The 13,045-nt window shown below is 39.5% G+C and overlaps 1 protein-coding gene across 1 annotated transcript in view; it reads right to left on the bottom strand.

The window, feature by feature from the left end:
• Positions 1–3,115, bottom strand: part of ELOVL2 (ELOVL fatty acid elongase 2) — a 94,024-nt gene extending 90,909 nt beyond the window's left edge. Inside the window, exon 1 of the mRNA XM_015587266.2 lies at positions 2,996–3,115. Coding sequence (XP_015442752.1) covers positions 2,996–3,115 — 120 coding nt within the window. The remainder of the gene's footprint in view (positions 1–2,995) is intronic.
• Positions 3,116–13,045: the final 9,930 nt, after the last annotated feature.

Genomic DNA, 13,045 nt, shown 5'->3' with positions numbered 1-13,045 from the left:
AGGAGGAGAGACAGGGCCTTTATGAATCATAGGAGGGAGTTTTGCTCTTCTACTTATCTTGAGAAAGATGGGAGCTGGTGAAAAGAGAGATTGGGGATGGGGGGTGGAGGGTAGATGCTACTGACAGGACACCATCACCTGTGTGTTTCCAAACAAAATTACTGCTCTGGGATTTGGAGAAGGAATAACTGATGGGACAGAACAAGAGTGGTTTCCCTTAGACTCTAGAATTGAACCTAATGCCTGAGCATAACCGTAGAATTCTTTCTATAACTAGGCACTGTCTATTTTGCCAATCTCACTCTTCCATAGGTTCTATCTATGATTGTTTATTGTTCCCTGAGAACACCCACTATGCTCACTTGAAACACCCTTTCTTTTTCTCCCAGGTAGGCTGGATGGCAAAAAGACCTGCTATGTCTTCCTGGAGGAATTCATATTATAGGTGCCAGTTGTTTGATTTTTTTTCCCCCATTCTACAACTTAACTACATATTTGATTCTTGGAATTTTATGGAGGCAAGGTGGAGTATTTTCCCCTGAGTAATCACTTATCTCTCACTTAAGCAGGCAGAATTGGAGTGGTTAAGAGCACGGACTGGAGCTGACTCTCTGGGTCTGCATCTAGGCTCTCCCATTTATTAGCTATGTAATTTTGGTCTAGTCACTAACCCTATTGTGCCATATCTTCCTCATCTAAAAAATGGAAATAATGGTAGTTCCTACCTAATAGAATTGAAATGATAATTAATTGAGCTAACATTGTAAACAAGTAGTACTACTCTCGGATATTATTAGCTACTGTTGGCCAAACTTCAATTACATTACAGTGCAAAGTTTGAGCTTAACATTACATTTCTTTGATAAGGTAGAAAAGTAGTCTGTTGATAAGTACTTTCTCAGCAGTGGCTTAAAATTGGTGACTTGAGCTACAGTTTTAAGTCTAATGAAAGCATTTCTGGTAATCCCCAAATACAATTTTCCCTCAGGCTTGATTCAAATGGATCAGCAATAATTTAGTTACTCAGCTGACTAACTTTCTATATGTATACTGGGAGGAAGATTCTGCCAGAAATTAAAATTTTTGTACTAGAAAATAAAAACCCAGTAAAGTATCACATTTCCTGGGAAATATAAGAGTCAGGGCTTTATTGTTCAAATTGAGGGATGCAGACATCATTCTGTGTATCGCCAAAGAAAACATGACATGATTTAGGAGTTATTTTCTTTTTGCTCAGTGTTCTTCCCACGCCCCCTTATATTTTTACCCAATTTTTTGGTAGGCAGAGGTGGTTATGGTACTTTAGAAATAAGATAGGTTGACCTGCTAAAAGAAACATGATATCTATTATGAATTAGATGTTTGTCCTTCCTCCCCAAATGCACATGTTGAAATCCTAACACTCAATATGATGGCACTAAGAAGTGGGAACTTTGTAAGTATTTAGGTTATCAGGGTGGAGACATCATCAATGGGATCAATGCCCTTGTAAAAGGGACCTCAAAGAGCTCTTTTTTTCCTGCCATGTGAGGAAACAGTGGGAGGATGACCTCTGTGAACCAGGAAGTGTTTCTCAGCAGACACTGAATCTGCTAGTTGCTTGATCTTGGACTTCCCAGCCTTCAGAATTATAAGAAATAAATGTTTGCTGTTTAAGCTACCCGGTCTATGGTATTTTTGTTGTAGCAGTCTGAAAGGACAAAGACAATATCCACTATAAATATTCAAACTATTAAATTGTGAAAATAATAGTATCTTTTAAAGTTCTAAATAGTTTAGTTTTTCCTTAAAAAAAAACAACAACAACAAAAAAAAACAAAACTAACAAATTAACCTAAACAGTTACAATACTTTTATAAATTTGGTCTAAAACTGAATATCTACCGGTCATGGGAATGATTAGACCAAGAAAGGACATGAGTATCAGCCACATGTGCCTTCTTGCTCACGACAGTTGTTGCTATCTGTGTAGATAGAAATCTATTACTATAGTAAGCTGTTTAAGTTGCCATAGCGAAAATGGTGTGTGTTCAGCGACTAACTATAACTTAACCAAACCACTTCCAAGACTTAAACCATATTTTTGTGGATTTCCATTAGGTCAGAATGGGAGTAGGACAGTGTATTTGAAATAAAAATATTTTTCCAAATAAGTTCTAAAAGGAAAATTTGAATTCTTCCTTTTCCCTGGTTTCTCACTCCTATTAGTCACAAAACTCACCCTTCTTAGTGATATCTCTTGAACCCATCCTCTCCTTTCCATCCTTCTGCCCTCCCTATGCTTGTCTAGGACTTAGCTAGTGCATATCTGCATCCCTGCAGCCTCCTTTAGATCTCCTTGAGACTAGGTGAAGTACAAATTCTCCTCTACCCTCTTAGGTCTCTAGCTGGGCCTAAGAATTAAACCAACATGAGGCAGATTACCAAGAAAAAAGCATACACATTTTATTTAGTAATTTTTCATGTACACATGAGCCTTCACAAGAAAAATGAAGACCCAAAGAAGCAATTAGAGTCCAACCTTATATTCTAGATGGACAAAAAGTAGTAAATTCTGAAAACATGACAAGACAGAGGACAGTTAATCATAGAGACATGGCTAGGAAGATAAGGGTTAGTTTAACAAGGTTGGTTTGTACCAATTTCTCTCAACTTCAGCTCCCCGTCTCTGGTGATAAGATTGTCTTCTTTCTTCCTGCCAAAGGGAGGACACCTTTCAGGTCGGAGTTTTATCTCCTGCTTTCAGGAAGAAAAAGGAGGTCAGGGTGCCCTTCTTGCAAGTGCCTTTTACTCAAAATATCAATATGCCTAAGTGGCATATTTCGAGGTAACATGCTCAGAACCCCTATAAAACCTAAGGTCTTGCCAACATATCCTCAACTCCACTGCTAGGCCTAATCTTTTTGTTTGTTTGTTTTCAAGATACCTTTTTTTTTAAGGCCTAATATTTTTAAAACACTACTTCGACCTTGTCCTCTTCTTATATTTTCATTACTCCTTTAACTCTCGCAGCTGTGCAGATGTCTGCTCGAGTCCCATGGCTCTCTTGAACAACCTCCAGACATCCACTAAGATCTTCCTGCTGGACTTCTTTATCCAGATGTCCCACAATCATGATCCAAATCCAGCAGGGCAAATGTTACACTTTATTCCCCAAATCAAAGATATCCGTTCAGGGCACTGACACTTAGGCTAATAATCTGGATGTTATCATTGGCTGTTTTCGTGTCCTTGGCAGTACAGACAACTCATGGGTCTCATCTTCATAGCCTTGCTCCCTCTGCTCTTCCTTTGCCACACTCTATATTTAATTCTTGTGACTTTTTGCCCAGATGAGTAGAATGTGCAATATAATACTTAAAGAATGTTGAGCTTTAACAGATGAATATTCATCCAGCAAAATGGGTTTATTTGAGAGCAACAAAGAATTGCAATTCAATGTACACTGCCAAGTGGGGAATCTCTCAAAACTCCAGAGAAACAAAGGAGAGGACTGCTTTTTTTATGGACTTAGGAGGGGCTGTTGTAAACAGAGTTCATTGGAGGAAACTAAAAGTTTGAAGTATAGTGACTTTTCATTGGCTGAATTATGGTAGCCTCCCATTGGCTGAGCTGTTACTGGACAATGAGGGATCTTTTCTTCTTCCAGCTGAAGTAGTAAAGTAAGACCACTTCCCATTGGAGATGCAAGGTGTGTCTCTTCCTGTTGGGGTCAGTAGTGTGCGTTGAGTGACATGTGTGAGAATTCTCTCTCCTAACCTCCTGACTCCTTTTAAATGAGGGTTCTATTTATTAATTTTCATCAGAATATAAAAATTAAATATGAGCAAATGTATATTTATTTTAAAATGTAAGGGAATAAACATACCTAATATTTACTCTAAGGATTGAAACTGGGGCCCTCACTTGGCCCATATGTTATATGGTCACATGTGAAATAGAATAATAGGAAGTATCTTGAGGACGTAGGAAGAGTTCCACTTCTGGTGTATCACTGTGCATTGGTGTTTCCTTGTTATGAGTTCTTTTCGATAGGTTTAATTTTGTAAAACCAAGACTTTAAAAATAATGTCATGATGAGACTGGCCAGGCAAGCCTTTTGTACCACATGGGAGTTTTCTGGTTTTCTCTTGACAAAGTATGTAAAAACAAATTATGCTTTTTTTTTTCCTCTCGCTCTCTCAAATGATAGTGTGGTAGGTTGGATTCTTGGGAAGGAAATTCTGAGACACAGCCTGCAGGGTGATTATGAAGTCATGCCCTTGGTTTCAGCATGAGTAGAAGGAAGGAAAAGAAGGAAGCAGGACCAAGCAGAGGGAGAAGTCCAGCTGCATTGCAGGCCAAAGACTTTTTGGCTGACCTCAAAAGAACTCTGGAGCTAGAATGGCCCTTTTAAGTTGTCCTTAGTTAGGCTGAGATGGCCAGATCCTTATATTCATGTGTAGATCAGTCTCTGGATGTGGGCCACCCCAGGAAGGGGTGTAAGCAGGGCAATTCCCAAAGTGCCAGTAGCATTCCCTACAGCTGGAGCCACAGTCTGACACTGAGGGGGATGCATTAAGGCGGTAGATCACAGTGTCCATGCCAGAGGAGAACTATACAAAGTTTGCTGACCTTTTCTGCAATGAAATGATAGAGAGGCTCTCTATAGCATACTATTTAGAAGACAATTTTGGGGGAAAAAAACCCCTAAAACATTTCATCTGTTTCCTCAAGATAAAGAGGATATCTTAACAATAAATGAGAAGGTAGTTGCTTTTGAAAGAAATGTACCCTATGGAAAGAATATTTTGAAAACATGTCACCTGTTATATGACTTAATTGTCAAAAAGTACACAACTGTGTTTGTTTTCTATCTGCACACAAACTTGGTACCAGAATTTTTTCACTTGTTTAAATTTTTTAAAAGAGTTTCATGGAGTTTTAACCTATTTATAAAAATAATAAAAATGCAACACCTTCCAATTAGTGTTCAAGAACAACTAACACAGGAGAGATGGAAATTTCCTAGCTGCATAGCAAAAAAAAAATATCTTTGTACAGTAAGTGTATGTGATTGAAAAAAACTTGTATCACAATTCAGAAAGTCAGTGATGTTCTGCTTTCATTTGGATCTCGGAATATTTTGAGGCATTTTTTTTTTTACAATTATGACAAACATTAAAATTAAGTATTAAGATAAACCAAACTTAATCCACTGAGCTGCTGAATCTCAAACTATTAATCATTTTCAAAATATTTTTTTAAGTAATGGAGACTAGTTGGTGATGGGTTGAATTGTGTCGCATGAATAGAAAAGTAGAAATCCTCACCTCTGGTGCCTCAGAATGATTTTGTTTGGAAATAGGTTGTTACAGATAGAGAATATCTCTTGCTTTTTGAAAGTTTGTGTTCTGCCACTTTGCTTTTACGAAATACCTACGTTAGTACCTGTTTTTACTAACCATAAAAAATCTGAAGAGGTTTTTCCTTTTATAAATAAAAGGGAAAAGAGAAAGCAGTATTCAGTGTGTGTCTTGCAGTAAGCCCTCACAGAGGCAGCGCACGCCCCAAGCAGGAAGAGTGGCACCTCCAAGCTCCTTCCCTGGAAACTGCACTCAGCATCTCAGCATCTCAGCATCAAGCCTCCAGAGGTTTGAACTGTATCTGTGAGCATCTATGCTTTATCTCAATTTATTCTGTGCTTCTGTTAGCAAGATGTGTCCTAAGGTACCAGAAAGCCTAAGAGAGCTCATAAAAGTGTTATGCTTAATAATATAGTAAACCTGGACATAATTAAGAATATTTGGTATAATTTGGTAGGTGATTTTTTGGGTCTGGAAACATTCGATTTCTTTTCTATATAAATTAATGGTAATTGCTTCTTTGCTTTATGCCATTTCAGCTTATGAAAGATTTCATAGGAACGTTCTACTTTCAGATAGTGGGGGAAACCTGGAATTAGTTTAATTAATGACGGGTAGAAAGAGAGATAGTAGCCATGTGAAGAGGAGGCAGAGACTGGATTTATGCTGCCACAACCCAAGGCATGCCTGGGGCTACCAGAAACTAAAAGAGGCAAGGAAGGACCTAGAGAAGTTAGAGGGGCCATGGTCCTGCTGACACCTTGGTTTTGTATTACAAACCTCCAGAACAGTAAGAGAACACATTTCTGTCATTCTAAATTACCTAGTTTGTGGTGCTTTGTTATAGCAGCCCTAGCAAATGAAACAGTGATATTAAAATTGTTTCCTACCGTTAAAAATAAAAACAAATATTTTATTTCATCTCTAGCTCATCTTTGTAAATAAGCAAATAAACATGATTAAACTGTGTGCTTAAAAATTTTTTTTTAACTAATAATGGCATACAATTAAAAAATGTTTGTATGGGTGCTGGAATTATACTTGAAAGGTTCTTTGTAGAAATAATTGGAGGCCTGGGATGTTGAGCTTCTTCATCTGTTTCTGCCAGGCCTTAGAGCCGTAGTAATCCAGGATTCCTATAATCCAATTTCAGGATTTGAACTTTTTTGGGTCAGCCAGATCAGGCAAAGCTGATCCAGGCTGCAGGTTTATTTTTGGTGCCCCTTTCCTCCTTTGGTATCTCAGCCCTATGTGCCTGGTAGTCTCCTGGCACCCTGAGCCCAGGACCAGCTTCACATTAGTCCCTAGAGCTGTCGAAACCACTGCTCAGCATCCTCTTCAAGACCTTCCAAAGCTCCCCTAGGGAAAAGAGCCCTCAAATACCCAGCTCTCATTTCTGGATTTCCATTTCTGTCTGCTCCCCAATCTTGGCCCAGTTATTCCTCATTATTTCATTAGTTCTTTTACACTTAGAAGATTCTTTTTAATTCAAGTTTTTAAGTTGTATTCAGCCAGAGAGTTGGCCCCACTTATCTAGTCTACCATTACCAAAAGCACAATAAAAAGAAGTTTAGAGACCACTATCCTAGATTATGCAAATTATCTCTTAATGACTCCAATCTTTCCTCACTCCCAATCTCATTTCTACTCTACTGACAGATCAATGTTTTTAAAACTACATTTCCATCAAGTCATTTCCCTGGTAAAAAAAAAAAAAAAAAAAAAATCCTCAGAGACTCTCACTGTGTGGTGGCTTTGTACTGAATCAACTTAGCTAAGACAGAATTTCCCAGAATTTCCCTTCCTGTATCGTTCTGGATCTGTGTCAGTCAATAGAGACATTTTGGATGCTATTTGGGAGGTAGAAATGAAACAACTGCCAATTATTTTTTTAATGTTTTAATATCTGGTGGAAATTGCCAGGCATATTGTCTCTGATATGCAGCTAGCCCACTTATTGCCACAGGGAAACACCCAACTGAGGTTTCTCTGTGTGCAGGACTGAATGATGTTGTCCCTTCTCTCCCCAAATTCCACCCACTTGGAATCTCAGAATGTGACCTTATTTGGAAATAGGGTCCTTGCAAATGTAACTAGTTACATTAAAATGAGGTCTTACTAGATCAGGATGGGCCCTAAATCTAATGGCTCATATCCTTATAAAAAGGCCACTTGAAGACACAGAGATACTAACACATAGAGAAGAATGTCATGTGACAATGGAGGCAGAGACTGGAGTTATACAGCTGCAAGCTAAGAAAGACTAAGGACTACCAGGCACCACCAGAAGCTAGGATTAAGGATTCTCACCTGGAGACTTCAGAGGAAGCATGGCCCTACCTGCCAGCACCTTGATTTGAGACTTGTAGCCTCTGGAACTGTGAGAGAATAAATTTCTGTTGTTTTAAGCCACACAGTTTGTGGGATTTTGTCATGGAAGCCCTGGGAAACTAATACACTCCCGCTTCTGGCACATCTCCAGTTTCTCAACTCCTGGACTGAGTGTGTGTATGCAGCTTCATGGTGAAAGGTTCCAGCTTCTCCTACACATCACCTACGGCATCGAGGTTGGAGGTGAGGAAAGGCAGATGTGGGTTCTAGTTAGTCTTTGTAGGTAGTAGTTGTCTCCATTGGTCCTAGTTGGCCCTTATCCTCATCCAGATTCAACCTTCCTTTCTAACTGCCAGTATAGCATCTGTGGGCTTCTCATTAGACATGAGGCAACTGTCTGCATGGACTGCCTTGCCTTTATTCTTACAATAATTCTTATAATAATTGCCTTTAACTCTCATAATAATTGCTTTTAATTCACACAATTGCCTTTAATTCTTACAATAATTCCCTTATTAGCTTATTGCATATGTGCATTGTGGTTCCGCTTCTCTGATCAAACCCTAACAGACTGTTTTCCAAATTAAGTAAAAGTGAATTGAATGAAGCCAATACTACTACCCAGTTCTTTCTATAATATATTAGAATATATTTGATTATTAAGATTAATAGCCAACATTTATTGAAGACTTCTTAAGTGCAAGGTGCTGTGCTAAGTAAGCTCTTTACATCATCCCATTAAATTCTCAAAACACCTATTTTACAGATGTTCACAAATGTAGCAGAGGCATCTCTTAGATGAAGTAATTCAAACAAGTCAGAATTCATAGCCAGAGTCTAATTATAGAACAGGAGTTCTCAACCACCATATTGTACATCTCTACTCCAAATTCATTGGAACTGAAAGAAAGTGTGTCTTTTCTATGGAATCTTAAACGCTAACACTTCTCCCACATACACACACAAACTATTTTCATGACTGCAAGACTTTGTTCATGCTTTTCCCCTTAATCTTCTCCTTTTCCCAAGAACCTTCCCAGTGTTGCCCCCTTTCTTGCGGCATGACATAAATGCCTACTACCAAATTTCTGAGATTCCCTTAGCCTCAATCTCATCTATAAAATCCCTGTTATACATGTAAAATAATATTTAATATTGTCGCTTATGTACATAACTGGCTCTCTTGCTAGACTATAAATCTTCAACTTTTAAAACCTAGAATCCACAGTAATATATTTTGCATTGCAACTCAATTCATGCACAGATGCACATATACACACACAAATAGATAGATAACTAAAACAAGTTTCATGAGAAATACTTGCTTTTACTACTTGTAGTATACATTGATCCATTCCATTCCATTCTTTTAGTGGCTGGTCATGACTCACTAAATTTATTTCTTGAAGCTCAGATGGGTCAGTGTTGAAAAAAATGCTGAGCCAGTTTAGGTTCTTTTATGTAAGGACGCATATTTTGTTTATTTTTGTATTGCTACTGGCAAGCTTAGCATCTGGCACAAAGTAGATATTTGGTAAATACTGGCATAGGACTGGGTTTCCTTGAGGACAAGAGTCTTAGTTACTTCGTATCCATCCCACATTTAGCATAATTCTTCCCACAATATTTAGAGGTCAAACGGCTAAAATTCAGGCCTATTGCCAGGCTTTAAAGATCAAACATTTGGATCAATCAATATCTGACAAGCACCTACTATGTGGCAGTATATAAATGCTGAATTCCTGGCTCTTTTTTTCTTAATTATCTTAAAAGCAGTGTGGGATCACTTTGAAGGAACTATAAATGTTGCCCAATTGAGAAATTTAAAAAAAGACTAAGACATATGGAGGCCAAAATATCATCTTTACTAATAACAAAGTCTAAGTCAGAGAGCATACAATAATGTGAGAGCCGGTCAGACCTGTTAATTAAACCCTAAATTGAGGCAATGCTGAATTCGGGTGGCCCTCCCTATGCTAAAGGCCTGTGCAGATGAGGCACAAGGCAGCTCATACCTAAGAGGAATGTGGGAGGAGCCGAGCTCAGCAAACCCAGTTTATTTTTTCTAAATATACCATTTAGATAAGTCACTCCTCCTCTGACCAGGGATCAGGGACAGAAGGAATAAAAGAGTATGAAGAGACCAGGTGTTACCAACTGAGCTTTCCCTCTTCTGGAAGGAAACGGCACAGGAGGGGTAAATGTTCCCATTTAAGAATCAGATTTGGGAAACAAGATTTTATGTATGTATGTGTGTGCATATGAAATACTAAGTAATATATACGTATATGTCTAGATAAAATACTAAATAATAGTATAAAACAATCCAAGGACTATCACGAGATAGATACCCAATTAAATTTTAAATATAGTTAGCACTGGTGTTTCTCAAGTCTGACCGTTCATCAATAAATGATAACAGACCTTTTATACTCCCCTCCCCACCTTCAGTATGCCTGATGTGAAACCTATGATCTGTTTTTAAACTTTCCTGGGTAATTCCAATGTACAGGTAAGGCTGAGAACTATTGCCTTAGAGGAGCTAGACAGACAGTGAGCAGGAGGAAACTGGACAGACACGGTAAGATAAGTAGGATTGAGGCAGTCAGAAAGGAGGGAGCAGAGCATTTTATTTAGGAATGAGAACAGTAAATAGGACTCCAGAAATAACTGTGTCTCAAGAGTAACCTCAAACTTTATTCTTAAAAACCCTTATAGAATTTATCTTTAGAAAAATGATCTATGCTAATATAGCAAATAAGACATCTGGCAGCATGGGTTAGTGGAAAAGATCTTGGACTTTTGAAGTTACGAGGCTTTAGTTCCTGACTGTGTGACTGTGTCCTAGTCACAACATCCTTCACCCAGATATTTAAGGGTTGTTTGTAAAGGTAGGAGTTCTTAAAGCATTCTGGGGAGATGGTTGCATAGTCTTCTCCATTTCAGGAAGTGGCACTGCCATTGACCTAGAAGCTCAGGATAAAAAACTAAGTCATTTTTCATTTCTTTTTCTCACCAGTTCCCACATCTAATCTCAGCTAACCCCAATAATTCTTATTCCAAAACATATCCCTAGCCTGTCCAATTTTCACTTTATTGATTACTACCCCAGTCCAAGACACCACTTTTTACTTGGATTATCCCAGAGTTCTGTATTTAGTAGGTCTGGGGTAGGGCCTGAGAACTTGCATTTCTGACACATTCTCAGATGATGCCGATTCAGCTGGTCCATAGACAATTCTTTGAGAATCACTGCTTTAGAGCAATGTTTCTGAACTATGGGTGCACAACAGAATCACCTGAGAGCTTTTAAAAACTACTGTTCTTGCACCTGACTTCCACAGATGCTGACTCATTAGCTATGGGAATGCGGTCTGGCCATTTGTAATTTTTAAATCTCTCTGGGTGATTCAGAATGTACATCCAGAGTTGAGAAATATTACCAAGGCTTAGAGGAATGGCTAAGTTTTCTTTGCTCTTCATGACTTTTGCACTAGCTACTTTCATCACTCTTCCTCTAGGTCCTTCCATGGATGGATCTATCTTGTCATTTAGATCTCAGATTAAATGTCTCTTTCTCAAGTAGGCCTTCCCTGATCCGCTGATCTAAAATACCAACCCTATCTTTATCACACTGCCCTGCTTGTTTTCATTATAAGAATTAGCAGTTCTTGAGATTTCCCTATTAACGCTATTGTCTGTATCTTCCAACTATAATAAGCATTTTGAGCATAAACACGTTTGCTTGTCTTATTCACTGCTGTATCCCTGGTATGTAGAACAGTGCTTGGCATCTATTAGGTATTCAATATATGTAAATGAGAGAGATAAAAACATTTAAAATAAATCCTTCCAGTCATTGTGTTCTTTGCAACGATTCAATTATATTTTAATAAAATTTGCTTCATTTATGAAATAGAATTGAACCATCTATGAAAAAAGCATCGGGTTTTTGTAAATACATCTTAATTGCACTGGGTTCATTCTCCATAGGACCTTTATATTAAATCTTCTGCAAAGTTATTATACTTAATATTTTCACATGTAGTACATATTTGTTCATAATACTGCTGCTTAGGGAGTACACCCAGAGTAAGGCAGCTGGGTATGGCCAGGATATATTTATGAAATCAAGGGATTGTTGCATAGATTTGGTTTGCCTGTTTTGGGGGAGAGTACAGGGTAAAGGGATTTGTAGAATGGAAAGGTAGGGAGCAACAGAGGCACAAAAAAAAATGAAGGCTATATCTGGTTCCTCCTAAAAATGGGCTATCTACACATTTATTCTCTCTCCTTTGGGGTTTATCTCTCTAATGAATGTATGTAATCTGGAGGAATTGAGGAGTTTTAATTTCAGGTAAAGATAGAGATTATTAAAGCGTCTTGAGATTATTAAAGCGTCTTGTTTCACACTGGTTTGTTCAAGCCAGTGCAGCAAAATCTTCAGTTGTGGGTCATTTGTTGCTTGGTCTCAAAGAAGCAGAGGATTAAATTGATAATTTAGGTGAATTAAAGGCAAAGCAGATGTCTTTAAGTCCCCCATGGACCATTTTTGAAATACATTACCTATGAAAACATAGAACAACATCTGTAACAGGGTGGAAAGGGAGATTACGTGCCTCTGGCTGGTTTCTTTGGCAGGGATGTGGATACTTCCTCAAAAGTACAAAGTATACAACCTTCGCCTACAACTATTTGGCTAGGTTCACTTGTAACCAGTTTTTCAGGGAGCTGCCACCCCTTTCCTATTCGTGGTTCGTCAGTCATGGTTTTAAACAAAAAGCTTTGTTTGTGGAGTAAATGGCTGAAATCCCTTTGGCGCTTGGCACAGCCAACCGCGCGGGTTCCAGAGAACACAAAACCCGCGAAGGGTAGATAGAGGTTGTGACTTGAGGAAAACCAAAGGCAGAGGGGGCGAGAGGGAGGGCGAAGCAAAGCAACAGAACAGGTGGTGCATTCTGGGAGTTGTAGTCCTTGTGGGGCGGCCCCCTCAAACCTCCACCAGACTCAGGACTCCATCTCCCAGCTGCCCCCGCGCCGCGGGGGGCCGGGCAGGCGGTGGAGGCTGTCGGTGATGAGCTGCTGCAGGGGGTGGGGGCCTAGGACTGAGAAGCAGCTGCAGCGGCTTCCAGGAGACGTTACCTGCAGTCCGTGAGGGCAGAATACTACTCGGGCGGGCAGCGACGAAGGCTGTGTGGTCGCCGCGCGTCCCTGTGCTCGCCCTCTTTCCTGTCCACAGGCGCGTGGTGTCCGCCATGGAAGCGCATCCGGCCGCTGCCGTGGTCTCCGGGCGCCGTGTCCCCGGCTCCCCGGAGCGATGAGGGGATAGGGGCGCCTCGCGGCCCGCCTCCGCCCTCGCTCCGTCGGCT

This window comes from Pteropus alecto, unplaced genomic scaffold (genome assembly GCF_000325575.1).
Source record: "Pteropus alecto unplaced genomic scaffold, ASM32557v1 scaffold121, whole genome shotgun sequence".
NCBI classification, from domain to species: domain Eukaryota; kingdom Metazoa; phylum Chordata; class Mammalia; order Chiroptera; family Pteropodidae; genus Pteropus; species Pteropus alecto.
The sequence above is the reverse complement of the archived record's forward strand: the minus strand, read 5'-3'. Positions and strand labels throughout refer to the sequence as shown.